Genomic DNA, 26,002 nt, shown 5'->3' on the forward strand with positions numbered 1-26,002 from the left:
TAAGACTGCAGACTTGCAATGTATAAGTTGTGCTAACAGTCAGCTTAAGTAAGCTTTACTTAGTTTTTTTGAGGCAACGAGTTTCCTTAATTTTATTGAGTTCTGGGAACTAACAAGGCTGTACAGTTACTCAAAATGAGTAAGTTGCCCTAACTTGGTCATCTTACGTAAACTTGATCCAATTTTTTGAGTTCTGGGAACAAATGAGCTTGTACAGAGTACTCAAAATAAATAAGTTGTCCTAATTTAGTCATTTTTAGCTAAGCTTTACTCAATTTTTTTGAGGCAACGAGTTTCCTTAATGCTTTTGAGTTCTGGGAACTAATTAGATTTTACAGTGAAGTCTGAACATAAGTCATTATCCTACATAGTAGCCTGTACGTCTTGGTGAGGGTCCTATAGAGCCCAGTGTGTTCATTTCATGTTACTCTTGATGCTGTTTGTTCTGCACTCACGTGTCATTTAAAAAAAAATAAAAATGTAGACGTGTACAGTGTCACTAATTGGTTCAGAACTGGGACTGTTTGACTTTTGTTTTACCTTCTTGATGAAGTAGGACTGAAAGGTGACATCTTGTGAAACGCAGCGTACAATAAAAGGCGTAGTATTAATCACTCTTTGTATTTCATGGATGACAGCGTCAGTGAACGGCAGGCTCTTTCTGTCTCCCACTCGGACCTGGCGATTTTCTACTACCTGATCCAGTTCCTCCTGGACTTTGTCTACAAAAAGAACAAAAATACAAACCAAGTAATGATTGAAACTGTAGTAGTGTTGTTACACAAATTATTCTATTTAAGAGCAATTTATTAATTTGCTGTTAGGTTTGAGTTCATATTTATATCTGCAGTATTCTGCACACTGCTGGAGCTAAGTAAAAGGGACATCTAGCAAACCTATGTTAGTCAGAATAGCAATGACTAATGGTCGAACAAAAATTCAGATTTTGGACAAATTATATCCAAATGTGATCGTATAAGTTTTTGGAAGTCATGAGATTTAGTTCTTTCATAAATAAAATGAAGAACATACTTTAAAAGAGAAACATTTGATTATGTTTTATATGCTTCAATTTCTTGATTGCTAATATATCCTCACAATATACAGTGAACTCCTTCCCGGTGAAGCCATGGCAAGCCTACTGTGGTTTGTTATTGGTTTTGTGTTTGGTATTGTTTTTTCCGACCTTCTTTATCTGCCACCATCTTATTCTTACCCAGTAGTAGGTAGTAATCTAATAAGTAAATAGACCAGGGAGTGGAAATGATGAGTATTGCCAGAGAGCCAGTTTGACAGTATTCTGGGTTACTAGACAATGGCTATTTGCCCATGGGTAGGACTGTGTTTTTGTTCTAAATCATTTCTCACATTTGCTTTTTCTTTGACGTAAGTGTTTCTCACCATCTTTTCTTCCCCTGTTAGAAAAAGCTGCATAACCCGGTCTAAATTTTATGAAAATGTTGTTTTTTGATTTTGCTTTCTTTTCACTTAAAATACCTTTGTTTCATTTCCACATTGCCCAGATATCTGGTGAATGAAGCATCACCAGTAAATAAGTGTATTATATTTCTTACCTTGTATTTCAGGGTACTTGGCCATGAGCATTAAGCCATATCTTATAGTAACAGATGTAGATTCTGAGCCAGCAGTAAATAGGTTGACAACAGTAATCAGTAGGTTGTCTTCGTGATAGTGAGAACTTATATTTTTATCTATATTTCCAGATGCCTTACAAGTAGAAAAAAAGGGAAGAAATGAGTCTCAGTAATAAGATTACTTTGGAAAGGTATTTAATCAAATTTAGGTCTTACCTCAAGCTGAATCTTCCGAGCGAGAAATGAATCCACCAAACTTCTGCACATCTGTGGATCAAGGGTGTCCTCTAAACCTTTGATCAATGCTGCGATCTGTCTTCTATTAGCAAAGGCGTTCTCTATCAGCTCTTTGCGGGCTTTAACCCAACTGAACAGCATTGGAAAGTAGTTATACAACTGTTGAATAAACAAGAAAGTTAGATTCACCACACATTACCAGTTTAACAAATACATTGTATTTATATGTTTAATTATTGAAAACTGCATAACTGGACATGATATCCTGTTGCTATTAATCTTCGATTTAGATAAGAGAACCTGAAATCCTGTTCGTGGCAGGGCATGGATGACATGGTTATGATTTTGCAGATATTTTGTAATGACTAAATACTATTGGCCTTAATGTCTTCTTTTAACATTCTGAATTTACACTAAAACTGCATTTTGACTAAAGGTAAATAGTAATGCTGATCTACTGAACTTAGAACACAGGAGACAAGAGCAAAACAAAATCTACATTTTTAATCAAAGGTTAATCAGGCTCATGAGGTCAGCAGTCGGAAAGGCAAACAGGCAGACAATAAGAAGGGTTCTAAAACCATTCCAACAGGTTATAAGCAATGGAAACTAGACTAGGTACTAGAAAGAAGACAAAAACAAAACAAAAAGACAAATAATTACAAACATGTAAAGGAGTAGTAGTAAGTAGCAGTGAGCAGCAAAACAACCTGACAAGTGACAGGGGAATGAGGATGTGAAGAACTGTTTCTGTCAGATTGTTATCATACCTGCACTGAAGCAGAGCCCAGGAGTTGAGTATTCCTAATAGCTCGACTCAGCATCACTCTGAACTCTGGGTCATCATATTCAAATCTTTTACCATAAACAATCGAACAGATGATATTGGAAACAGCAGCATTCACAGCCTCAGCAGTGTCAAAGGCTTTACCTGACAGAAAAAGAAAGGTGTTTTTATTTAAGGACCAACACAGTAAGAACTAGAAGCCTCAGGTAATAAACATTCACAAAGGCAGGATGCAGGAACAAGTTTGTTTTGTGTGTTACAACACAGCCCTTCCTGATATGTTTGCTCAAGGTCTCCAACCAGGGATGAATGTATAACTACCATTTTATGAAAGCGCTAAGTTGGGACTATGAGTAAAATGAAAATAACAAAATAAATGCAGTCAGGCATTTTGCAGTCATTCAGTCACACAATCTTAATTGCTGTGAATTACAAATCACATTTCATTAAACTGAAATTGTTTTCGATGTTGTTTATAAACATATTTGTCTTGAATTTCATATATATATATGTGTATGTTCTTCCTCTACCCTCACCCCCCCCATTTTTGCACATGTCAAGGAGCGTGTCAGGCTACATTACACTGTGTGTTATACTTGTATAACTATGCATGTGACAAATAAAGAACCTTGAACCTTGAATTTAAAGCCAACAACCTGTTCAAATAAGTTAAAGTGTACAAGTTTGAAGAGCAAAATGTGTACCAACATCCCTGGTTAACGACTAATTTGCCTGAGAAAATCTAGTTAAATAAATCGGGATCTGGTGCCTCTGTTGCCCAGTGTCGGGTATTGCATAAAGGGAAGGGTCATAAGTCAAGACGCTTTTCTTTTGAAGCTCCTTAGACTATCGGGGAATGTTACAGAATGTGGTTGCACAATGCGAGTGCTGAGTTACATAGTACGTAAAAATCATTAAAAATGCTAGTTATTGCCTTGTGCCGACTCAATAAGTACAGAGTTCCAAACTTCATAACGGCATTAACACCAGCACAAAAGTGTGCGCTGGGAGTTTCATGGCATGAGTTTCAATGGCCAAGCTGTTCCTGTAGCTGCAATGTGTTGATTAAATGGTAATTGCTAGTGTCACAGAAATGGCTTATGTATAAAGATGTTTAATAGATGGTTCCAGCAGTTAAAATGTTCTTGCTTGTACATTTCTGTGGACAATATTGTAAAGGTGCATTTTCTTGTACAAGAGACATGTTTATCTTGTCACAAAGAACAAGTTTTTGTTACACCGCTATTATCGCGAGGTTTTGCGCGTGATAATATAGGCTGTGAGCCCACGTTTAATAATCGCACTAAGGAGTTCAGCGAGCTATCTGCAAAAGCCTGGTTAGTCTACCAGCTGTTCAAGATATTTTCATATAATTGTATTGTCCATCCATCCATCCATCTTCATCCGCTTTATCCGAGGCCGGGTTGCGGGGGCAGCAGCCTAAGCAAAGAGGCCCAGACCTCCCTCTCCCCAGCCACCTCCTCCAGCTTATCCTATGTCAGATGCCCGAACCACCTCAGCTGGCTCCTTTCGATGTGGAGCAGCAGCTGCTCTACTCTGAGCCCCTCCCGGATGGCCGAACTTCTCACCCTATCTCTAAGGAAGAGGCCAGCCACCCTTCGGAGGAAGCTCATTTCTGCCGCTTGTATCCGCGATCTCGTTCTTTCGGTCACTACCCACAGCTCGTGGCCATAGGTGAGGGTAGGGACGTAGATCGACCGGTAAATTGAGAGCTTTGCTTTTACACTCAGCTCCCTCTTCACCACGACGGACTGGTGCAGCGTCTGCATTACTGCAGCTGCAGCCCCAATCCATCTGTCGATCTCCGGCTCCCTTCTCCCATCACTCGCGAACAAGACCCCGAGATACTTGAACTCCTCCACTTGGGGCAGGAACTCATCCCCGACCCAGAGTGGGCACTCCACCCTTTTCCGGCTGAGAACCATGGCCTCAGATTTGGAGGTGCTGATCCTCATTCCCGCTGCTTCACACTCGGCTGCGAACCGTTCCAGTGCGAGCTGGAGGCCCTCACCCGATGAAGCCAAGAGAACCACATCATCCGCAAAAATCAGAGATGAAATTCTGAGGCCACCAAAGCGAAAGCCCTCCGCCACTTGGCTGCGCCTAGAAATCCTGTCCATAAAAATTATGAACAGAACCGGAGACAAAGGGCAGCCCTGGCGGAGCCCATCACCCACCGGGAACGAGTCCGACTTATTGCCGGCAATGCGAACCAAGCTCTTACAACGGTTGTATAGGGATCGAATGGCCCGTAGCAATGGGCCAGACACCCCATACTCCCGCAACACCTCCCACAGGACACCCCGAGGGACACGGTCGAATGCCTTCTCCAAGTCCACAAAACACATGTAGACTGGTTGGGCAAACTCCCATGCACCCTCAAGTATCCTCGAGAGGATAAAGAGCTGGTCCAGTGTTCCGCGACCAGGACGAAAACCGCATTGTTCCTCCTGTATCCGAGGTTCGACTAACAGACGAACTCTCCTTTCCAGCACCCTGGCATAGACTTTTCCCAGGGAGGCTGAGGAGTGTGATCCCCCTGTAGTTGGAACACACCCTCCGGTCCCCCTTCTTAAAGATGGGGACCACCACCCCGGTCTGCCAGTCCACAGGTACTGCCCCTGATCTCCACGCAACATTGCAGAGGCGTGTCAACCAGGACAGCCCTACAACATATAGCCCTACACAATTTTCTCAGTCGTCGTCAGCAGCGCTCCGCCAGCATTATACACAGTGCAGGTAGAGCACCACTTTCCCCTCCCGAGACGCCTGACGGTTTGCCAGAATCTCTTCGAGGCAGTCCGAAAGTCTTTTTCCATGGCCTCTCCGAACTCCTCCCACACCCGAGTTTTTGCTTCAGCCACTGCCCGAGCCGCATTCCGCTTGGCCTGTCGATACCTGTCGGCTGCCTCCGGAGTCCCACAGGCTAACCAAGCCCAATAGGACTCCTTCTTCAGCCTGGTGGCTCCCTTCACCTCTGGTGTCCACCATTTGGTTCGGGGATTACCACCACGGCAGGCACCAACCACCTTGCGGCCGCAGCTCAATGCAGCAGCTTCGGCAATGGTCCATTCGGACTCAATGTCCCCAGTCTCCCTCGGAATGCTGTTGAAGCTCTGCCGGAGGTGTGCGTTGAAGATCTCGCGGACTGGGGCCTCTGCTAGACGTTCCCAGCACACCCTCACTACGCGTTTAGGTGCACCAGGTCTGTCCAGCGTCCTCCCCCGCCACCTGATCCAACTCACCACCAGGTGGTGATCAGTTGACAGCTCAGCCCCTCTCTTTACCCAAGTGTCCAGAACATATGGTCGCAGGTCTGGTGATACGATTACAAAATCGATCATCGAACTGTGATTAGCACAGAAGTCCAATAACAAAGCACCGCTCGGGATCAGATCAGGGAGGCCGTTCCTCCCAATCACGCCCCTCCAGGTCTCGCTGTCGTTACCCACGTGAGCATTGAAGTCTCCCAGCAGGACAACAGAGTCTCCAGGTGGAGCACCTTCCAGCACCCCCCCCCCCATCCCCCTCCCAGGGACTCTAAGAAGGCTGGGTACTCCGAACTGCCACTCGGCACATAAGCGCAGATGACAGTCAGGACCCGTTCCCCGACCCTAAGGCGCAGGGAACAAACCCTCTCATCCACCGGGAAAAACCCCAACGTACCGGCAGCAAGCCGAGGGGATATTAGAATACCAACCCCAGCCCGCCGCCTCTCACCAGGGGCAACTCCAGATTGAGACAGAGTCCAGCCCCTCTCCAGGAGACTGGTTCCAGAGCCCAAGCCATGCGTAGAGGTGAGCCCGACTATATCTAGCCGGTACCTCTCAACCTCACGCACTAACTCAGGCTCCTTCCCCACCAGAGAGGTGACATTCCATGTCCCTATTGCCAGTCTTGGCAGCCGGGGGTCAGTCCACCAGGGCCTCTGCTCCTGGCCGCCACCAGGCACACAATGCACTCGACCCCTATGGCGCCTCCTGCGGGTGGTGGGCCTGCGGGAGGATGGGCCCATGTCTCCTCTACGGGCTGTGCCCGGCCGGGTCCCATGGACTAAGGCCCGGCCACCAGACGCTCGCCCTCGGGCACCCTCCCCGGGCCTGGCTCCAGGGCGGGGCCCCGGTAACCCTATCCCGGGCAGGGTAAACTGTTCCCTCAATATTCTTTTCATAAGGGTCTTCTGATTGTATTGTAATATTGTGAAAATTTGTTATGTATGGTGTTCTAATTATTTTATGTTTTTATTTAGAATGCATAGGACTGTAAAGTTATTGTTCTGGGGCCTCCGAAGTTTACAGAAGAGGATTAGGGCCACTGGGAAAAAACAAAAGTGGGCACGTCTTTTTTTTTTTTTTCCTGAATTCTGAGAAAAAAAGTCAGAATTCTGACTTTTTTCTCAGAAAAGTCAGAATTCTGAGATTAAAGTCAGAATTCTGAAATTAAAGTCAGAATTCTGACTTTTTTCTCAGATTTTTTTTCCAGTGGCCCTTAGAAGTGGCAGGTGGCCACAAGGTAATTTTTTGTTGTTGTTAAAACACAAGTCTTACTTTTGATAGACTGAAGCACTTAAAGCCTTTGTGTTTTTTCACGGCATTCAATAAATGCAACGAAGCGCTTGAAGAAGCTGTGCCTGTGTTGTCATTTCGGAGTTACAATTACAATTTTAAATGAATGAATACAAATTTAAGACTGATTTGTAAAAACAGAGCTATTAGCAAAAGTTAATGTGTCAAGAGGTGTGTTACCTTTTTTTTCTTCAAATACTTCAATCAGGCACTCAGACTCCTCTATGATTTTTTCTTCGATTGCCGTCTTTCCCATTCCAAACTCTTTTAAGTTTGTTAATGCAAAATGCCTCATCTCTCTCCATGAATCTCCACTGGCAAAAACAATTCCTAGAGAATTTTTCAAGTACCAGAAGAAAAGCAAATATTAAAAAGAAACCTCAATATACACACACAGAAAAACATTTTTTCCACCCACCATGAGTTAATTTTAAGTCACTAATAATTGGAAGTATTTCTTTGTCTGAAAAGGCATCAACATTCAGCAGAGCTTGCTTGATCGTCTTGTAACCTGCCAGCACCACTGTCTTTTTGGGCCCCAAATGGACAGTGAATACTGGGCCATACTTCTTGGACAGCTGAAGTGAGTAAAACACAAGGAGACAAAAGTTTTTAAGTTTCTCCACATCTGAGTGGAAATAAATTGTAGCATTTAATAATAAATCTGTTAGCCTTTGCCAACAAACACTGCGTCAAACAAAAAAACTTTATGTCGTGAATTTTTTTAAATTTTAGAAGTCTATCAAAAACTTGTTTAAAACTTAGAATTCAATTGTTATTTATTAGGCAAATTCAATTCAAAGTTTTATACCAAAATTTGAGCGGGCACACTGGACTCCTCGGAAAAGTCAGAAATTGTTCAAAGAGAACTTTCAACCGCACAAACATTTTTTGTTCAGGAATTCAAGTAAATAATCGTAAATTAGCATCTGCTTTAAAAAAATATATAATAAATTATAGTTTAGCATGGAATGTCAGTTTAATTACAGAAACATTCAAAAAAGATTTTGGTAATAGCCAATGCTGTTATTTTAGAGCAGTTGAAGTATAATCTTTACATTGTGTGGTGGCTTAATAATTTTGTCAAGCACTGTATTTGATTTTTTGCATACCTCATGGAGCGCAATGTGAAGCGGCTGACGATTCAACTGTAGCAAATTGCCAAACAGCGGCAGTGGCGTGGGACCTGGAGGGTAGTTTCTCTCAGAAGCAAGTTTGGTGCAGATTAGATAGAAAGCAAGTAGGATCACAACTGTGATGAGCAGAGATGTTACATTCGGAGTATGTAGTAAAAAATCTTCCATTGCAGCCATACTGACCTAGAAACAAGAGTAGTCTGCCTTACACTTGTGTTTCAACAGACCTTATGGTTATTGTCAAACCGATATTAAACATTAACAACACAGACACGCCTTGTTTGGATAACAGCCAGTCAGACCCTGGCCTACTGAGACTATTGCTATTCACACACAGGCCCAGCCACTGGGGCCATGGGAATGCTGAGTGATCAGAGGGCAGTTTAGGTGAGCTCAGTCTGAACTTGTTTGGATCAGATTCAGAGCATGGGGTTTGAGGTTTGCAGCATGGATCCAGCAGTGACAATTCTTGTAGAGCACAGGTGTCGAACTCTAGACCTCGAGGGCAGGTGTCCTGCAGGTTTTTAGATGTGTCCTTGATCCATCACAGCTGATTTGAATGGCAAAATTACCTCCTCAACAAGTTCTCCAGAAGCCTGGTAATGAACTAATCATTTGACTCAGGTGTTTTGACCCAGGGTGAGATCTAAAACCTGCAGGACACTGGCTCTCGAGTTCGACACCCCTTTTGTAGAGCATCTGTGCCTGCAGAGGGTGCCATCACTGCAGGGCCTGCCAACATACAGTGCCATGCATCCTATATTTGACTCATTGTCTTGAACAAAAGACTCCCGCTTCCTGCCACTGGTATGTCAGGTTGCTGGGCAGAATTTGATTCATTTTTCCAACATGTGTATTTTGATTATTGTGTGTTTTCATTTATTTCATTATCTAATTTCACTTTAAATGCATTGCCTTAGTTCAGTCATGAAATATTTGATTTGGTAAAATTATAATGAAGGCAAGATTGTGAAAAAGACTGAAAACTAGATATGACATTGATTCAGTTTGCATAGTAAAAATACAATACTTAATTTATTTAGCTGAAAACAGGGCCAACACACAATTACTCAGCTACTAGTTTAACATTTTTAACACATCCTTTAAGAGTATAGTAACCAGAGTGCAAAAGTGATGATTAACACCAGAATCAAACATTGTTTTATTTAAATTAAAGCATTCTTTGAGTATCATGAGTTACATGGACCACAATCACAATATTGCCTACTGTAGCCACACAGTTTAGCCTGTGCTTAATGCCTTTAATGAACATGAACGTATTTATTTTCACAGTCATCTGAAACTATGAATTAATTGGATAACCTCAGGAACACTTCATGTACATGTGGCAGGATGAATGTTATTCCTTGGTTCAACCCACTTTCAGCCTGGCGCATTAGGGGGCGCTAGTATAAATAGTGGCCATTTGAGCATTCCTGGATCGCTTACCTGTGATCTCCTTTTTGGTCACCTGATTTCCCTTTGGTGTTGCAGAAATCATTCTGAAGCCTCCATCGCGGCTGGTCATAGCTGTAGAAGCCTCCTATGAGCCACTCTGCTCATGTTTCATGACGCGCTTTACTCGGAAGTGTGGGCCTTAGTTTTACGCAACGCCACGCTAACTGAAGTGCTGCTGCTTTGCTTTTACCGTCTGTTCCGTTGTGAGGTTTCTGTTCCTGCTGCTGCCAGCTTTTTAAAGTGGATGTCGGCGTGGACAGCGGCCATATGCATGCCGGTTATGAGAGTCAGCTGGCGTACATGTTAATTGACCGGATGATTAACTTATAGTCGGGCAGACGGCAAGTTGGAGCAATACGGCGATTCCATTTGCTCCTGATTTTAAAGTTTTATCCAGATTGTATGTTGTTTTTCTGTTGTTTTGATTTGTAGTTTGGACTTTTGTTACGTCACTGGTGGGAGGCCCTTTTTCTAGCTGCAGATCACCAGTGTGGTCCTGCAGTTGGGTTATCCCCCAGTGCTACATATTATTTTTGTTGTAATATATTAACATTTCTTTGTTTCTTTTATTCAGATGCGGAGTGCCGACGTGGAGGAGACTAGGGTGCCTTGGTGGTGGGATCCTTTGAGTGTACACACCAGCCTTGTTTAGTTTATTAGTGTGAGTGTGTGATTTTGTGTTGCACTTGTGTCTTGGTGTGTTTTCTTTTTTTGAGTTTGTGCGTTGCATCCCTGCCCCTCCACTGGTAAGCCTCAGCTCTGAATACCTTTTTAAGCATATTTGTACATGGATATTTATGATTGTGTTTTTATACAGTGTTTTAAATAATTATTAATAAATTGTCAACTTGTTTTATCATTGAACCTCGTCTCTGTACTGAGTATAACAAACCTAACTGCCTTCTTGGTGATTAGTGTTACTTCCAGTATTCTCTGGGTGAAATTCCCAGAGTGGCGTTGTCTTTTAAACTGTGAAGAGTATTTACTTTATTCTCACCTCGTGCTGCCACATACACATCTTATTAACATGTAGCAAAGATGAGGACATGAAGACGTGTGCAGGCGATTTGGTGGTTTTGGAGGTTAACCACTGCATGGTATCAGCTTCTAGTTCACTAGGCTGTTTGTGTGCCCGTGGTGTCACAGAAACACATTCCTCATCACATGTCTGTTGATTCTAAGCTGCTACTTTGTTGAGCACCCGGCTTATGTCTATTATGTCACTGTGCAGGAGAAAAAGCAAAATCAGTGGGCATTATTATTGGTTGCCAAAAGTGATTTTGTCTTTTAAAGTCAATTTCTCATGGAATTACAGGGAGTGCAGAATTATTAGGCAAATGAGTATTTTGTCCACATCATCCTCTTCATGCATGTTGTCTTACTCCAAGCTGTATAGGCTCGAAAGCCTACTACCAATTAAGCATATTAGGTGATGTGCATCTCTGTAATGAGAAGGGGTGTGGTCTAATGACATCAACACCCTATATCAGGTGTGCATAATTATTAGGCAACGTCCTTTCCTTTGGCAAAATGGGTCAAAAGAAGGACTTGACAGGCTCAGAAAAGTCAAAAATAGTGAGATATCTTGCAGAGGGATGCAGCAGTCTCAAAATTGCAAAGCTTCTGAAGCGTGATCATCGAACAATCAAGCGTTTCATTCAAAATAGTCAACAGATTTGAGGTCTTCACTCACCCCGGTTCAGTTAGCCGTCAGGGCTGGGGGGCTGGGAGGAGGTGCTGGCCGTCAGACTGGGGTCTGGGATGCGGGGCCTCCCTGCTACTGCAGATAAGGAGGTGGTCCGCTTGCCTCCACCCCAGAGAGAAGGGTTACATCTCCTGGGTCTAGGTGCGGCTTGCCCCTCTGAGGGCGGAGGTACCTGGACCTGGGATATAGAGTATGTTTGGGGAGTGCGACTGTCTGTGCAGTGTCTATTTGTGTCTGTCTACACGTTGGGTGAGTGCCGGGTATTTGGTTGTGCATATGGGGTGGGAATGCATGTCTGTGTCCGCGTGCGCCTGTTCGTCTGTGTCTATATGTCATGTTGGGTCTTAGACTCAACCTCTCTGGGTACATCTCAGGCCCTCCAAAGTACGGAGGTCTATCTCCCCTCACCACACTCCCTGCCGGTGGCTGATGCCCTCAGACGTTGGTGTGTTGGTGGTCCTTGTCGTCTGGGGCTGGGCGCTCATGTATGTACCGGCTCACTCCTGGTGGCCGATTGGCGGGGCCGGGCGCCTGTGGCCCGGCTGGGCTCCTTCCGGGGGGTGGGATGCCCTCTGGCCTCTGGGCCTGAAGCTCGGTCCTCTCTGGCACAGCTGGCTGCCAGCAGAGCCCGCGGGCACGCCACTGCAACCCCCTCTGGCCTCTGCTCCGTAGCTGCGGGGTGACCTCTCCTTTGGGGCTCTACTCAGCTCTTCCCAGGAGGGTGGCACGGTTCCCCCCCCTTTGGTGGTCCTCCTCGGGTCCTTGTACTCTGGGGCCTCTGGATATCTGGGGCCTGGATCTCCTCCATACCTGCTTCATACCCTGGTGGACGGGGCTATGGCTCCCCACACTCCCTAGCAGATCGTTACATGGAGAAACCTTTGGAATACAAGCATGCTGATCCACACAGGTATGCACACAGGTGTACACACGGGTGTTCACAGACGCGGACTACACCTTTCTTGGCTGCTGCCTCAAAGCACATTGTGCGCTGTCTATCTTGCGTGCTGCACAATATCGTTTAATATTTAGTATCTACTGTTATCTACTGCTAGCTAGTTTATTGTGATGGTGCTGTTTTTTTTATTATGTTGCTCTTTGTTGTTTGCTTTCTCTTCTGTTTTTTTTCTCCATACAGGTGACCCAGGTGTTTTGTTTTGTTTTCTTTTTTCTTTTTTTCTTTTTTTTTCTTCCTTCCCCCCCTTCTCACCGTCTCTTCTCCCCTTTGGTTTTCTTTCTCTGCCTCTCTTTCTTTCATTCTTTCTCCCTGTCCTGTCCCCCAGTCATGTCTGTCCCGTTTGTAGCAACTGAAAATAAAATAAATTCATAATTATAATAAAGGTCAATCAAATGGACCAATATGGCAAGGCCATGATGATCCACTTGGTAAAATAAATCCGCTTGGCATCTGTCTTGGCCTCAAGACAACAATTCTGATGGCTAAAGATCCAAACGGGACACACAAAAAAAAGAAAAAAAAAAAGGGAAAAAAAATAGTCAACAGGGTCGCAAGAAGCGTGTGGAAAAACCAAGGCGCAAAATAACTGCCCATGAACTGAGAAAAGTCAAGCGTGCAGCTGCCAAGATGCCACTTGCCACCAGTTTGGCCATATTTCAGAGCTGCAACATCACTGGAGTGCCCAAAAGCACAAGGTGTGCAATACTCAGAGACATGGCCAAGGTAAGAAAGGCTGAAAGACGACCACCACTGACAAGACACACAAGCTGAAACGTCAAGACTGGGCCAAAAAATATCTCAAGACTGATTTTTCTAAGGTTTTATGGACTGATGAAATGAGAGTGAGTCTTGATGGGCCAGATGGAAGGGCCCGTGGCTGGATTGGTAAAGGGCAGAGAGCTCCAGTCCGACTCAGACGCCAGCAAGGTGGAGGTGGAGTACTGGTTTGGGCTGGTATCATCAAAGATGAGCTTGTGGGGCCTTTTCGGGTTGAGGATGGAGTCAAGCTCAACTCCCAGTCCTACTGCCAGTTTCTGGAAGACACCTTCTTCAAGCAGTGGTACAGGAAGAAGTCTGCATCCTTCAAGAAAAACATGATTTTCATGCAGGACAATGCTCCATCACACGCGTCCAAGTACTCCACAGCGTGGCTGGCAAGAAAGGGTATAAAAGAAGAAAAACTAATGACATGGCCACCTTGTTCACCTGATCTGAACCCCATTGAGAACCTGTGGTCCATCATCAAATGTGAGATTTACAAGGAGGGAAAACAGTACACCTCTCTGAACAGTGTCTGGGAGGCTGTGGTTGCTGCTGCACGCAATGTTGATGGTGAACAGATCAAAACACTGACAGAATCCATGGATGGCAGGCTTTTGAGTGACCTTGCAAAGAAAGGTGGCTATATTGGTCGCTGATTTGTTTTTGTTTTGTTTTTGAATGTCAGAAATGTATATTTGTGAATGTGGAGCTGTTATATTGGTTTCACTGGTAAAAATAAATAATTGAAATGGGTATATATTTGTTTTTTGTTAAGTTGCCTAATAATTATGCACAGTAATAGTCACCTGCACACACAGATATCCCCCTAAAATAGCTAAAACTAAAAACAAACTAAAAACTACTTCCAAAAACATTCAGCTTTGATATTAACGAGTTTTTTGGGTTCATTGAGAACATGGTTGTTGTTCAATAATAAAATTATTCCTCAAAAATACAACTTGCCTAATAATTCTGCACTCCCTGTAGTAAAAGAGACTTTAGTCTGTGGCTTACATGTTATTATGTTATTAAGTAAGCGAATGCTGTAACAAGGACTGATACAGTTTAAATGTCCAAACTCTGAATTAGTGTGGTCTTCATTTCTGCTTGTTGGATTGGAGTTAAAGTCATGAGAAAAACATGGTCAGGGCTCTGTAATTTAAGTAAACAGTGGCAGGGGAACTTCTGCAGACACAGGTAGGGCCCCAGCTGAAATGTGCTGATTTTAGCAATAATAGGCTGCTATTCTGTAACTGTGTAGTAACCTTTGGCCTAAATCAGAGGCTTGATGCAATCTTTCAGCAATATTGCCATGGCAACATTTCTGCATAGCCTGTTTCTGCAAAATATCATTCAGTAGTTAAACACAGAAACTGTGTATGTGTTAGCATGAATTTACTTTATTTACAATACAAACATAAGCGTAGATATATTGAGACCAATAAAAAGACTGCTGTTTTGAAAGCAGTAGTCTTTTTATTGGTCTTAATTTGTCTTTAGAAAGGATTAATCAAGGAGGATATGTAGACTAAAGTAGATGTCAGTGCATAGAATACCATCACTGTGCATTAGATTTACGGGTACTTCACTCTATAGACTAATGCTAATTCATAAGAAAAACACACAGTTATCAAAAATTTCTGGTTCTTTTTCATTGGCGTCTGACAGCACACAGCTTCTGAGGTGAAGGAGAGAGTGTGAAGCCCACAACTGGTGTCAGGTCCATTTCATCCTCTGAAACTCCAGGAGGGGGCGTGAATCGAAAGTGCTGAAGGAGAGACGTGAAGAACAGGAAGATCTCCATTCTGGCCAGACCTTCTCCGAGACACATCCTGCGCCCTGCAAGGACAGAGGTGAAAATAGTCTTAGGTATATGCAAGCGTAACATATTTGTTTATTTGGGGGTTTTTTTAATGGCACCTGCAGAAAATGGCATGAAGGCATCTCTCCTGACAAATTTACCCTCCTGATCAAGGAAATGAGAAGGGGTAAAAGTAAACGGGTTCTCCCATTCACTCTCATCGTATAGGACTGAAGTGAGAAGGGGAAATACAGTAGTTCCCTGTAGCAGAAGTAAAGCATAATGTTCAAAATGTAAGTTAATATATAACAAAGAAAGAAAAACGAATTTGTGTTCATTGGAATAAATGTTAGCAGCAAACCTCTTTGATAAAATAGCCATGAAGGGAAACATCTCTGCTGGTTCTGTGAGGAATAGCCATGGGAACAAGGTTGCAAAGTCTTTGTGACTCATGGATAACAGCATCAGTGTACGGCAGGTTCTTTCTGTCCTCGACACAAACTTGTCGACTTCCAACCACCCTGTTCAGCTCTTCCAGAACCCGATCTGCATGTAAATGAAATATAAATCAAATTTAACAATATGTGACCTTTTTTTAAGTTCATGTAAATTGAAACAAGCCTGGCGAGGAATTTCTGCACCTTGGATATGAGGGTACTTGGCCATGTACAGCAGACACCACTGAAGTGTATTTCCTGTGGTATCGGTTCCAGCTGCAAACAGATTTATCACACTGTAGAGCAGGTTATCGTCATGATAGTGTGAATCCTTGATTTCAGACTTCTAGCACGACATATGGAGAAGAGTAAATGCCGTTAATGAACAACATTAACAGTATAGGACTGGAGTGACCGCTGATACCTCACCTCCAGTTTTTGCCTATGAATCAGAAACGCATCAACAAAGCATCTGCACATCTCAGGGTTGAAAGTCTCTTTAAGGTTTCCTATGATCCTTTTCATCTCCGCCTTGTTGTCTTCAACATTTTTCATCAAATCCCTCCAGTCTTTAAGAAATGGACCCAGCCACGGAACTATGTTGTATATCTGTTAGAGTGACCAATACAAATAAATTATAGCCAGAAAACATAACTATGAAAATCATGAGCCCCATTTGAGCCTCATTTACTTATTATTGTTTGAACATGGGTTTCAAATTTTGACATATTCATCCTGATGCTGATAATCTTGGAATATTTGCCTTTTTCGTTATGTTTGAAGAGGTGTAATGATGCTTTTCTACACATTGTTGTGCTACTAATTGAACATGTTTGTCTTGTTAACATTTAAAGGAATTCATTAGACAAATAAGGAAAATCTTACAATTTCTAATTTCAGAAGAAATGTATATCTGTACTGATTTTCCATGTCAGCATTAAATTACATAAGTACCAGAAGGGAAGCTGAGCCCGTCAGACGGATGGACTCATTGTCTCTTTCCACCATAGCTTGGAAGACAGGATCATTGTATTCAAACCTCTTTCCAAACATTATAGCTGATATAATGTTTGAAGCAGCATAAACTAGTGTCTGCCTATTGTTGAACGCTTTCCCTGTAATAAAAAATAGTTAGAAATAATTAGATATAAAATATATAATGAACTGCCACACATTATAAATACCTCAGTTTAGGCTCACTTTGAGATAATGTAGCATTAATGTCATACTGGCTGTTCTGACTCAGTGTTAAGGTTACTTTTTTTTTTTTCAACTAAAGTAGGATTATTGTGAAGTGTTAGACATCATAACCCAAAAATGTAAATGTATTGTTAGTTGAACAAAATAATGTTAATATCCTCTCACTGACCATTTTATTGGGCACACCTGTTCAACTGCTTGTCAACACAACAATCTCACTGTCATTTAAGCATGTAGACATGGTCAAGAAGACCTGCTGAGGTTCAAAATGAGCATCAGAATGAGGATGAAGGATGACGTTTTTACTCTGATTTTCCAGCAAAACCTACTCAAGGGTTTACAAAAAAATTGTCAAAAAAGAGAAAATATCCAGCAAACACCAGTTCTCAAACTGCTAAGAGGTGGGCAATGGTAACTCACAAAGCCACGTGTTGCAAACAAGGTATGCAGAAGAGCATCTCTGAATGCACAACATGTTGAACATTGAAGCAGATGGGCTAACAGCGAGAGATGGGCACACAAGGTGTCACTCCTGTCAGATAAGAACAGGAAAGTAAGGCTACAGATTGCACAGACAGTTTGAGTACAGTTCCCTGTACTCAAATGCTCTTCACAGTCAACAGATCAAAGTCCAATAGAGAGTGCCTTTGGGATGTGGTGGGATGTGGGATTTAAATCCACAATGTGAAGCTGGCAAATCTACAACAGTGATGCCGTCCCGTTAATGACCAAAATCTGTGAAATGTTTCCAGCACCTTGTTGAATCTGTGCCATGATGAGTTAAACCACTTCTGAGCCCAAAATCGTCTCTAACCCAGTACGAGCATAGTGTACCTAATGAAATGGCCGTGGGTATATTTATATTCCTCTCTGCTAAGGTTACTAAGTATTTTGTTTATTGAGTCACTTGTTTAACCAATGTGATTGTGTTTGAACTTGTCAAATTGTTCAGTAGAGCTCATGTTACCTTGATGCTGTTTAAATTCTTGGATCAGATAGTGACATTCCTCAATGATTTTTCCCTCACTAATCCTCTTGCCCATTCCAAAATCTTTCAGGGTACTTAAAGCAAAGCGCCTCATTTCCTTCCACGAGTCACCATTGGAAAATAGTATTCCTGGAAGCAGATAAAACTGTCTTTTTAACAAGAAGAAAATGAGAAAATAAATAAAGTCACTAACTCAAAGAGGATTTTCTTACCATGTCCTTTGTTAAAGTCATAGAAGACGGGCGTGACTTCTCTGTTTCCAAACTCTTCAGCATGGTTTACTAGAGCCTCTTTGACTGCCCTGTAACCTGCTATGACTATGACCTTCTTTAGTCCAAAGTAGACTGTAAACACTGGTCCATATGTTTTAGAAAGCTGAACAGAAATCATGTGCACATAGGTGAGATTCATAATCCGAAACAACAATGACAAAACTGTATTGTCTAAGATTTTTTTTTTTTTTAAGTTTCTCACATCAAAGAGAGATTTGTCGAGCCTCTTGAGATCAACCTGCAGCAGGTTACCGAGCAGAAGAAAAGGTCTGGGTCCTGGAGGCTCTCTCCTTTCTTTAGAGCGGAAGCTGGATAAAAGAATCTGAATGATCAACAGGCCAATGATGACCCCCAAAAGCAAAACGGAAGTGGAGGACTTAAAAAGCTCTTCAAGCATTATCCTTGAAGCTTCCTTTTCTGCTTTTCAGAAATAAACACTTTCACAAGTGTTCTAACACTGAGTGTAAAGCACTCCCCACTGAAACGCCAGGCAGCAAGTTGGCATGTCAGAACAAGAATTTCCTGTTTTGCAAATTTTGCCCCACACTTTTATTGAGTGCCAGGACTGCCATAATGAATTAATTATATACACCATTAAATAATTAATTAAATGTGGCAATAACTAATTAAAATTGGAATTAATTAATTAAATAAATAGTTATGACACATGTAATTAATTAATTATTGACATATTTAATTAATTATTTATGTATTTCACATTTTAATTAATTATTGAGACATTTAATTAATTATTTAATGATATATTTATTTATTTCATTTTGGCAGTCCTGGCGCCTGGCTCTCATCTTGAAATAATTTTATCTGTCAGCCTCACCCATCAAACTCAGGGGGCGGGGTTAACGCTGCCCATGCAGCTTCTCAAACATTTGGTTGGTTGCCGCGCAAAGTAAGTCAAAACAGGTCGATCCTAGATAATCGATTGCTTGTGTAGACTTGGGGCAGCCAGGTATCCCAGAATGCAGATCAAATCACAGGCAGCAATGGTGGTGGTGTAGTTTTAAAATACCCCATTTTTCTGTCACCAGCTACACTTTTAACAGTGTTTTAGCCGCGAATGTCGCGACTTATGTCTGGTCAGGTTGTCAACATAGAACATGTTTGCAAAAGTGCTCAGATGTTTTCAGAGATTTCACTAGCTCTGCTAACAGTTAGCATGCAGAGTGCACCCAGGGGGTTACGTTAACCGGTTTGTTTACATATTCCACTCTCCGTGTTCCACATGTTGCATTCGCAGATTCTCATTTTCACCGAACGATCGTCTCTTTCCGCCTGGTCTTGTGTCTCTGTGCTTCTGTAACATAAAGAACGAGCTGACATTTTTCTCACGAAGCAGCGATCAGCTCAACAGACCCTCAGTTTACCTGCATGCATCCTCCTCCTCATCTGTCAGCTGTTTAGCACCTGCTGCTAATTCAAGAAACACGCCTACGTTACCTGGTGATAGTCACAGTTTAACTGGGCAGCCGGTGCTCGATATAAAGCAATGTCAGCGCATTTTTCTGCACAAGATAAGTTAATATAGTGTTTTCCCCGAGCGCAGAGCTGCTGGAGCTTGTTTGCTTACAGAGCACTTTATAGGCGAACCAGCTTCATCAGCGGCTGATGTCCAATCACCAGCACACAGCTTTGAAACCTCAGCTGAGTTTTAGCTCTCAGTGGTTAAACGCTGGACTTCATTCACTCAGGTTCTGTCTGTCAGGTCACGTTTACTTCGCTGTTTTATTTACAACTGAGCAAATCGGTTTGGCTGAGGTTAAAGTTACGTTTCATAACTGCATAGTTTCACAGACGTTTAATGGTTCACTGGAACATGTGTTAGACTGAACTATCATCTAAATATCATCTGTTTTTTAATAGTTATTCAACTGTATTCTAAGCACCAGCTGTCTGTTAGAATGTGATTTTTTTTTTTCTCTCTCTGTTGGCAGAGGTATAAAAAATGCGCAGGAAAATCTGATGTGCATGGCAAACTTCACCGACGATATTTAGGGAGGAATAAACACACATCAGACATAAATGAACCATTTGCCTGTCTCCATAATTGAGAGCATTTTCTCTTCTTATGTCAACACTCTCTCTCTCTTTTTTTTTTTTTTTTTTTTTTGCTTTTTCGGTCATGTTATGTTTACCTGTCAAAGGCTTGTTACAAACTATGAAACACATGGTGCAGACTTCTGGATGTTAGAAGAAAACTAATACTGCTCATGAAGGAGACTAAAGGCAGGAAGGTGTCCTTTAAAACTAAACATGTTAATAGGACCTCCCTATTTATATCATAGTTTATGATATAGCACATGTATTTCAGTAATAGCCTGCTGATTTCAGTGTAGCGGTGAACAGTCACACAGCTCACGTAGGCGTTATCTGTGATACTCCTTAACTATAATTTATCCAAGTTAACTTCAGTTAACCATTCAGACAGTTCTTTTGCAATGAAAAACATAAACACCCATGCTGCCGGTAGGTTTCCTCAGTGCCAGCTGTTAACATTATAGCTGCTTATGCAGTAACCATGGTAACCACGGACTCTGAGCGGCTGGATCGACGGAGGTCAGACAACAATTTTACATGTATGATCTTAAAACAGGACACAGCCACTATACGTGCTGGCCTCATATCAAATGTGAAGGCAGACTGAGTCTATGTTTGACGTTTGTTTATATCTAATCTTCCTCTCAAACATTTAAACAGCAGCGAGTCTGCAGCTGAGGGAATACAAACTCAAATTGTCGGAACAGGTTTGCTCGTTTCTTGGATTCATTTGGTGATTTATTAAATGTATAACTGTTATTCTAATCTGCTGCTGAGTCTCTTACACTTTTCTTTATGCTGTATATTTTCACGTCTCTGGAATAGCTGGCAGTTAGATAGTCAGCTGGGAAACTCTGTGTTAACTCATGGAGCTGAGGATATCGTGGACATGCTGACCTCGCTCCGTGGTGTACAGGGCCGTTTACCCTCATGATTAATATTCACAATAAAAATATTAGCCGAACATCATGAAGTCTGTATGTGTTTCATAGTGTCGAACAACCTTTGTACAGTTAAAGCCAGCAGTTACTACATGACGGAAACACCAACGTTATCTCTTTTATGCGTTTATACACAGGCCACGCTGATTACTGAACAAAAACCCAAAGATCAGATGTTAAACAGATTTATTTGCTCTCTCTCCTCCTTAAACATGTTTTTAATGTTAGTTATAATTCAGAATTGGCGATTGAAACACGTAGGACACATAAGAACATCAGGAAATAAAACACCGATAAATATAACCTCAGTAAAAGAAGTCAGCGGGGGTTACTACAGCTGTGTACCGGGGCCTGCGCTTTGTCGGTGGGATTGCTTGCGAGGCGAGCGGGTCTATCCCACGCTTTGCCGTGAGACTGGGCAGACATCTCCGAAATCATCGAAGCACTTTTGCAAAGAGGCTGTATCTTGACAAACCGACCAGACACATGAAGATTAAACCACTACATTCTCGGCTAAAAAAATATTAAAATGGTATTTGGTGACACACAAACAGGGTTTTTCAAAGTTCAGTTCTGTTAGCTTCCACATGCCGGTTGTTGTGTGCTAGAAACAATGGCCACCAGGCCAAAGCAATGGTTTTGACTCGATCAGCGTTAACCCCGCCCCCTGAGTTTGATGGGTGAGGCTGACAGATAAAATTATTTCATGATGAGAGCCAGGCGCCAGGACTGCCAAAATGAAATAAATAAATATATCATTAAATAATTAATTAAATGTGTCAATAATTAATTAAATGTGTCAATAATTAATTAAAATGTGAAATACATAAATAATTAATTAAATGTGCCAATAATTAATTAATAATGTGAAATCCATAAATAATTAATTAAATGTGCCAATAATTAATTAAAATGTGAAATACATAAATAATTAATTAAATGTGTCAATAATTAATTAATTACATGTGTCATAACTATTTATTTAATTAATTAATTCCAATTTTAATTAATTATTGCCACATTTAATTAATTATTTAATGGTGTATTTAATTAATTCATTATGGCAGTCCTGGCGTTCCATACACACTAACGCAGGTGACGTTACAGACTAGACCAAACTCACCAGTCACACTGTGAGTGGAAATTAATGGCACTCTTATTTGGATAAGCAAATCTTCTACCCTGTTTAACACAGCATCTACAAATAAATAGCTGGTAGAAGAAAAACTGTTCTAAAAATAGAATGATTTGGGGTTTTTTAACCATTTATTTAACAAAATTGCAAATAGAGAAGAGGAAAAACTTAAACTTTTTAAACCTGTTCAAAAGAAAGTATAGGGTACCAAACTGTAAGTTAAATAGGTGTAAATTTTCTCCAGTGGTATTATCAAGAAAATGTTTCAATGGCAATAGGTAAAGTGTGTGTGTGTGTGTGTGTGTGTGTGTGTGTGTGTGTGTGTGTACGTGTTCCTGTCTAGCTATCTTTGTGAGGACCGAAATCTGCATTCTACTATATTTGTGAGAACCAACAATCACTTGTGAGGACACACTCACCGGTCCTCACAAGTTTGAAGCCCTTTTTGTTTCTCAAAAAGGCTAGGGAAACTATTATGTAAATGAAGATCCTCACTAAGATAGCTGAACGGGCTTGCGTGTGTGTGTGTGTGTTATCTTATGTGATGTGTTTTAAACATTTGTCCAAGATAAATTCAGAGACAGTAAAGGGTAATCTAAAAAAAAAGAAGAAATGGAATGCACTTGTTTTGTCCGGATGTACTCATTTTAATGATTCATAGATTCAAAAGGGTGACAGGAAAGAAAACAACACAAAGAAAACTCACAAGTGCTCTAATTGTATACCATGTCCCTTTTCAACATCAGAAATTTGATCTCTGCCTTTTCTTTATTTCAGCAGAGAATAAAAACTGGCTGGGCTGAACGGTGTCGTGAGGAATTTTAATACCAGAAGTTTCACTTTATTTATTTATTTCAAGAGAATTCAACACCAACTCGACGTTTGTCTGGAATGATCTGCAAATGTAAAAGACGCATTTGTAAGTTTAGCCAAATCAATTTTTATCTTCAATTTGGCCTAATATCAGATATTTTATCTGATATTTTATACATTAAATTCTAGTTTGATGCCAAGAATTTGTAATTTTATTTTCCTGAAACATAGTTATTAATAGCCATTTACAAAATCATAATTCAAAAGTAGATTAAACATGCTTTTTTCCATCTTTAATACTTTAATCATTTATGTGAATGTGTTTGGAATTTTTTCTTAACAATATTATTTTTAAACACAAAATACCCAAAGTGACGAAAATTAAAAGCCATTAGAAGAGTTACTTTGTCCAAATGTGTTTACAGTATCCAATTAACATGATAGAGCTCTTTTTTATAAATATTAAACCCAGAACAATATAAAATTATTCCATAACAGTCCATGGAAATAGAAAATATAGTACAATATGTATAGTACAACAACTCCAGGAACTCACTCTGCAGGTGGGGGAGATATAGGAGAGGTGGAGGACGAACTCAGCCTGGGTATCTATTGTTTTGTGTAGTCTGGAAGATGAGTGGATGACGGGGTGGGTGCAGTTTTCTCTGTGGTGGGGTCGGGTGGTGGGGCCGGGCAGCACTGCTGAACTGGGCCCCGGTCCGGATGGGCCTGGGCCCCCTTGCCCTGGTGGGTTGAAGAGTATGGGGGTGCCTACTGGTGTCAGCGAGGGAGCTGGCCCCTCCCTTCCTTCCCTCCCCATCTCCAGCTGCCTCCCTGAAGGAGGAGTTGGCCGTCTGATTGGGATCTGGAATGTGGGGCCTCCCTGCTGCTGCAGAGTCGGGGCGGTCTGCTTCTCTCCACCCCAGGGAGGAGGGTAACACTACCTGGGTTTGGGTGCAGTTTCCCCCTCCAGGGGCAAGGGTACCTAGACCTGGGGCTTAGAGTACGCTTGGGGAGTGTGATTGTGTGTACAGTGTCTCTTTATGTCTGTCTCCACGTTGGGTGAGTGCTTAGTAATTGCATATGAGAGCATGAGGGTGGGAATGGATGTTTGTATCTGTGTGTGCCTGTTTGTCTGTGTCTATATGTCAGGTTGGGTATCAGACGCCACCTCTCTAGGGACATCTCAGGCCCTCCAAGGTATGGAGGCCTATTTTCCCCCCACCACTTCCCCTGCCAGTGGCAGGCGCCCTCAGACATCGGTGCGTTGGTGGGTTTTGTGTCTGGGGATGGGCGTCCAGGTACACACCGGCTCACTCCTGGTCGCTGCTTGTTGGGTCCTGGAGCCTGGGGCTCACTCGGGCCCCTTCGGGGGTAGGGTGCCCTCGGCCTCTCAGCTTGAGGCTCAGTCACTCTGACACAGCTGGCTGCTGGCGGAGCTCACGGGCACGTCACTGCAACCCCCCCTGGCTTCTGCTCCGTGGCTGCTGAATGACCCCTCATCTGGGGCTCTCCTCAGCTCTTTCTGGGATAGTGGCGCGGCTGCCCCTTTGTTGGTCTTCCTTGGTCTCTTGTGCACTGAGGGCTTCTGAATGTCTGGAGCCTGGATCTCCTCCATACCTGCTTCGTGCCCTGGGGGAAGGGGCTATGGCTCCCCACACCCTCTAACAGATCATTACATGAAAGAACCTTTTAAAAACAAGCGCGCTCATGCTCACAGGTGTACACACGGGTGCTCACACACACAAACTACACCCTTTTTGGCTCCTACCTCAAAGCACACTGTGTGCTGTCGATCTTACGTGCTGCACAATAATATTCAACATTTAGTATTTACTGTTATATTCACATAGATCATCGCGATGATGTTGTTTATTATATTGCGCTCTTTTTGTTTTTTTTGCTTGTTTTCTCTTTTTTCTTTCTCAACAGGTGATCCAGGTGATTGATATTTGTATTTTTTGTCTGCTTATTTTGTTGGTTTTTGTTTTTTGCCCTTTATCCCCGTCCCTCTTCCCCGCTGTTTTTCTTTCCCTCTTTCTTTCTCCCCTTTCTTTTCCCCAGTCAAATCTGTCCCATATTTAGCAAGTGAAAATAAGATAAAATAAACAATAAAAGCAAAGGTGAATCAAATAGACCAATACGGCAAGGCTGGGATGGTCCATTTGGTAAAGTAAATCTGTTGGGCATCTTTCTTTGCCTTTAGACAATAATTCTGATGGCAAAAGAACCAAACGGGACAGGTGGGGGGGGGGATTTTATTGTCAAGTAGTGAAACTGCAGCAGTTAACCTGTTCAATAAAGTTTCCCTGGAAGCTCAAATCTTGGCTGGTTTAATAAGGAAAGGAGAGCTAGCCAGCCACTGTGCTCATTACACACAGACAGAGGAAAGTTCAGTTTCTTCTTTTCCAAACCAAAATAATACATCAGTCTGAAAATTGTTGTTTACATGTGCAAAAGAATCAGCTAAATGGAGATGCCAGTCTATGTTAAACCAAATCTGATCAGGTTTAAATATTACAACTTTTGAATTCACAGTAAACAGAATTGAATTGATTTGAAATGTTCTCATATTATGAGATGCTTTGTCTTTCTGTAACATGGTGTGGCATTTTATATATTTTTTTGGTATTTCTTAAGGAACAGTTTCTTTCTGATTTAAAAGATATTGATAGAAAATAGAAAAACTAATAGAAAAACAGCAAATTCAAGCAAAAAATGAGACCAGTTTTCCCATCTCTAAAGAACACCACTCATTCCTGTTAATACAGTTTTATTTGCCTTCATGTGAAGGACTGAAATACATTCATATCCTTTTATCTCACAACATCTGCTTTTGCTTAACAATCCAGGTGTTGAGGGTCGTGGCATCTGCTGGTGGTGGCTGAAAAATGATCCTTCTGCTTGCCGCAGGCATTCACTTTAACCTCCTAGGACCTGGCGTCCACATATGTGGACATCACATTTTGGGTTATTTAGACCAAAATACTCAATTTTGGTCTACAAGCGCCTGATATCCACTTACGAGGACATTATACTGTTCTATTGAAATTTTAAACGAATATCCTCATATGTGGCCCTCATTTTTCCTAGAAACAAAAATTAGGTAATTTAGGTAATAAAATCTGGTAATTCTTTG

General features: G+C 41.9%; 1 protein-coding gene across 1 annotated transcript in view; it reads right to left on the minus strand.

The window, feature by feature from the left end:
- LOC120739276 overlaps window positions 1-18,419 on the minus strand; it is a 29,633-nt gene extending 11,214 nt beyond the window's left edge. The window contains exons 1-16 of the mRNA XM_040040995.1: window positions 18,125-18,419; window positions 17,863-18,025; window positions 17,630-17,779; window positions 16,417-16,577; window positions 15,892-16,071; window positions 15,667-15,808; window positions 15,387-15,571; window positions 15,145-15,286; window positions 14,879-15,063; window positions 8,318-8,524; window positions 7,624-7,783; window positions 7,386-7,535; window positions 2,603-2,763; window positions 1,812-1,991; window positions 1,575-1,728; window positions 541-722 (exon numbers count right to left, since the gene is read on the minus strand). Of these exons, the coding sequence (XP_039896929.1) occupies window positions 541-722; window positions 1,575-1,728; window positions 1,812-1,991; window positions 2,603-2,763; window positions 7,386-7,535; window positions 7,624-7,783; window positions 8,318-8,524; window positions 14,879-15,063; window positions 15,145-15,286; window positions 15,387-15,571; window positions 15,667-15,808; window positions 15,892-16,071; window positions 16,417-16,577; window positions 17,630-17,779; window positions 17,863-18,025; window positions 18,125-18,319 (2,697 nt within the window). The 5' untranslated portion in view covers window positions 18,320-18,419. The remainder of the gene's footprint in view (window positions 1-540; window positions 723-1,574; window positions 1,729-1,811; window positions 1,992-2,602; window positions 2,764-7,385; window positions 7,536-7,623; window positions 7,784-8,317; window positions 8,525-14,878; window positions 15,064-15,144; window positions 15,287-15,386; window positions 15,572-15,666; window positions 15,809-15,891; window positions 16,072-16,416; window positions 16,578-17,629; window positions 17,780-17,862; window positions 18,026-18,124) is intronic.
- Between the last annotated feature and the right edge of the window lie 7,583 nt (window positions 18,420-26,002).

Source organism: Simochromis diagramma, unplaced genomic scaffold (genome assembly GCF_900408965.1).
Source record: "Simochromis diagramma unplaced genomic scaffold, fSimDia1.1 OVJJ01000321.1, whole genome shotgun sequence".
NCBI lineage: Eukaryota > Metazoa > Chordata > Actinopteri > Cichliformes > Cichlidae > Simochromis > Simochromis diagramma.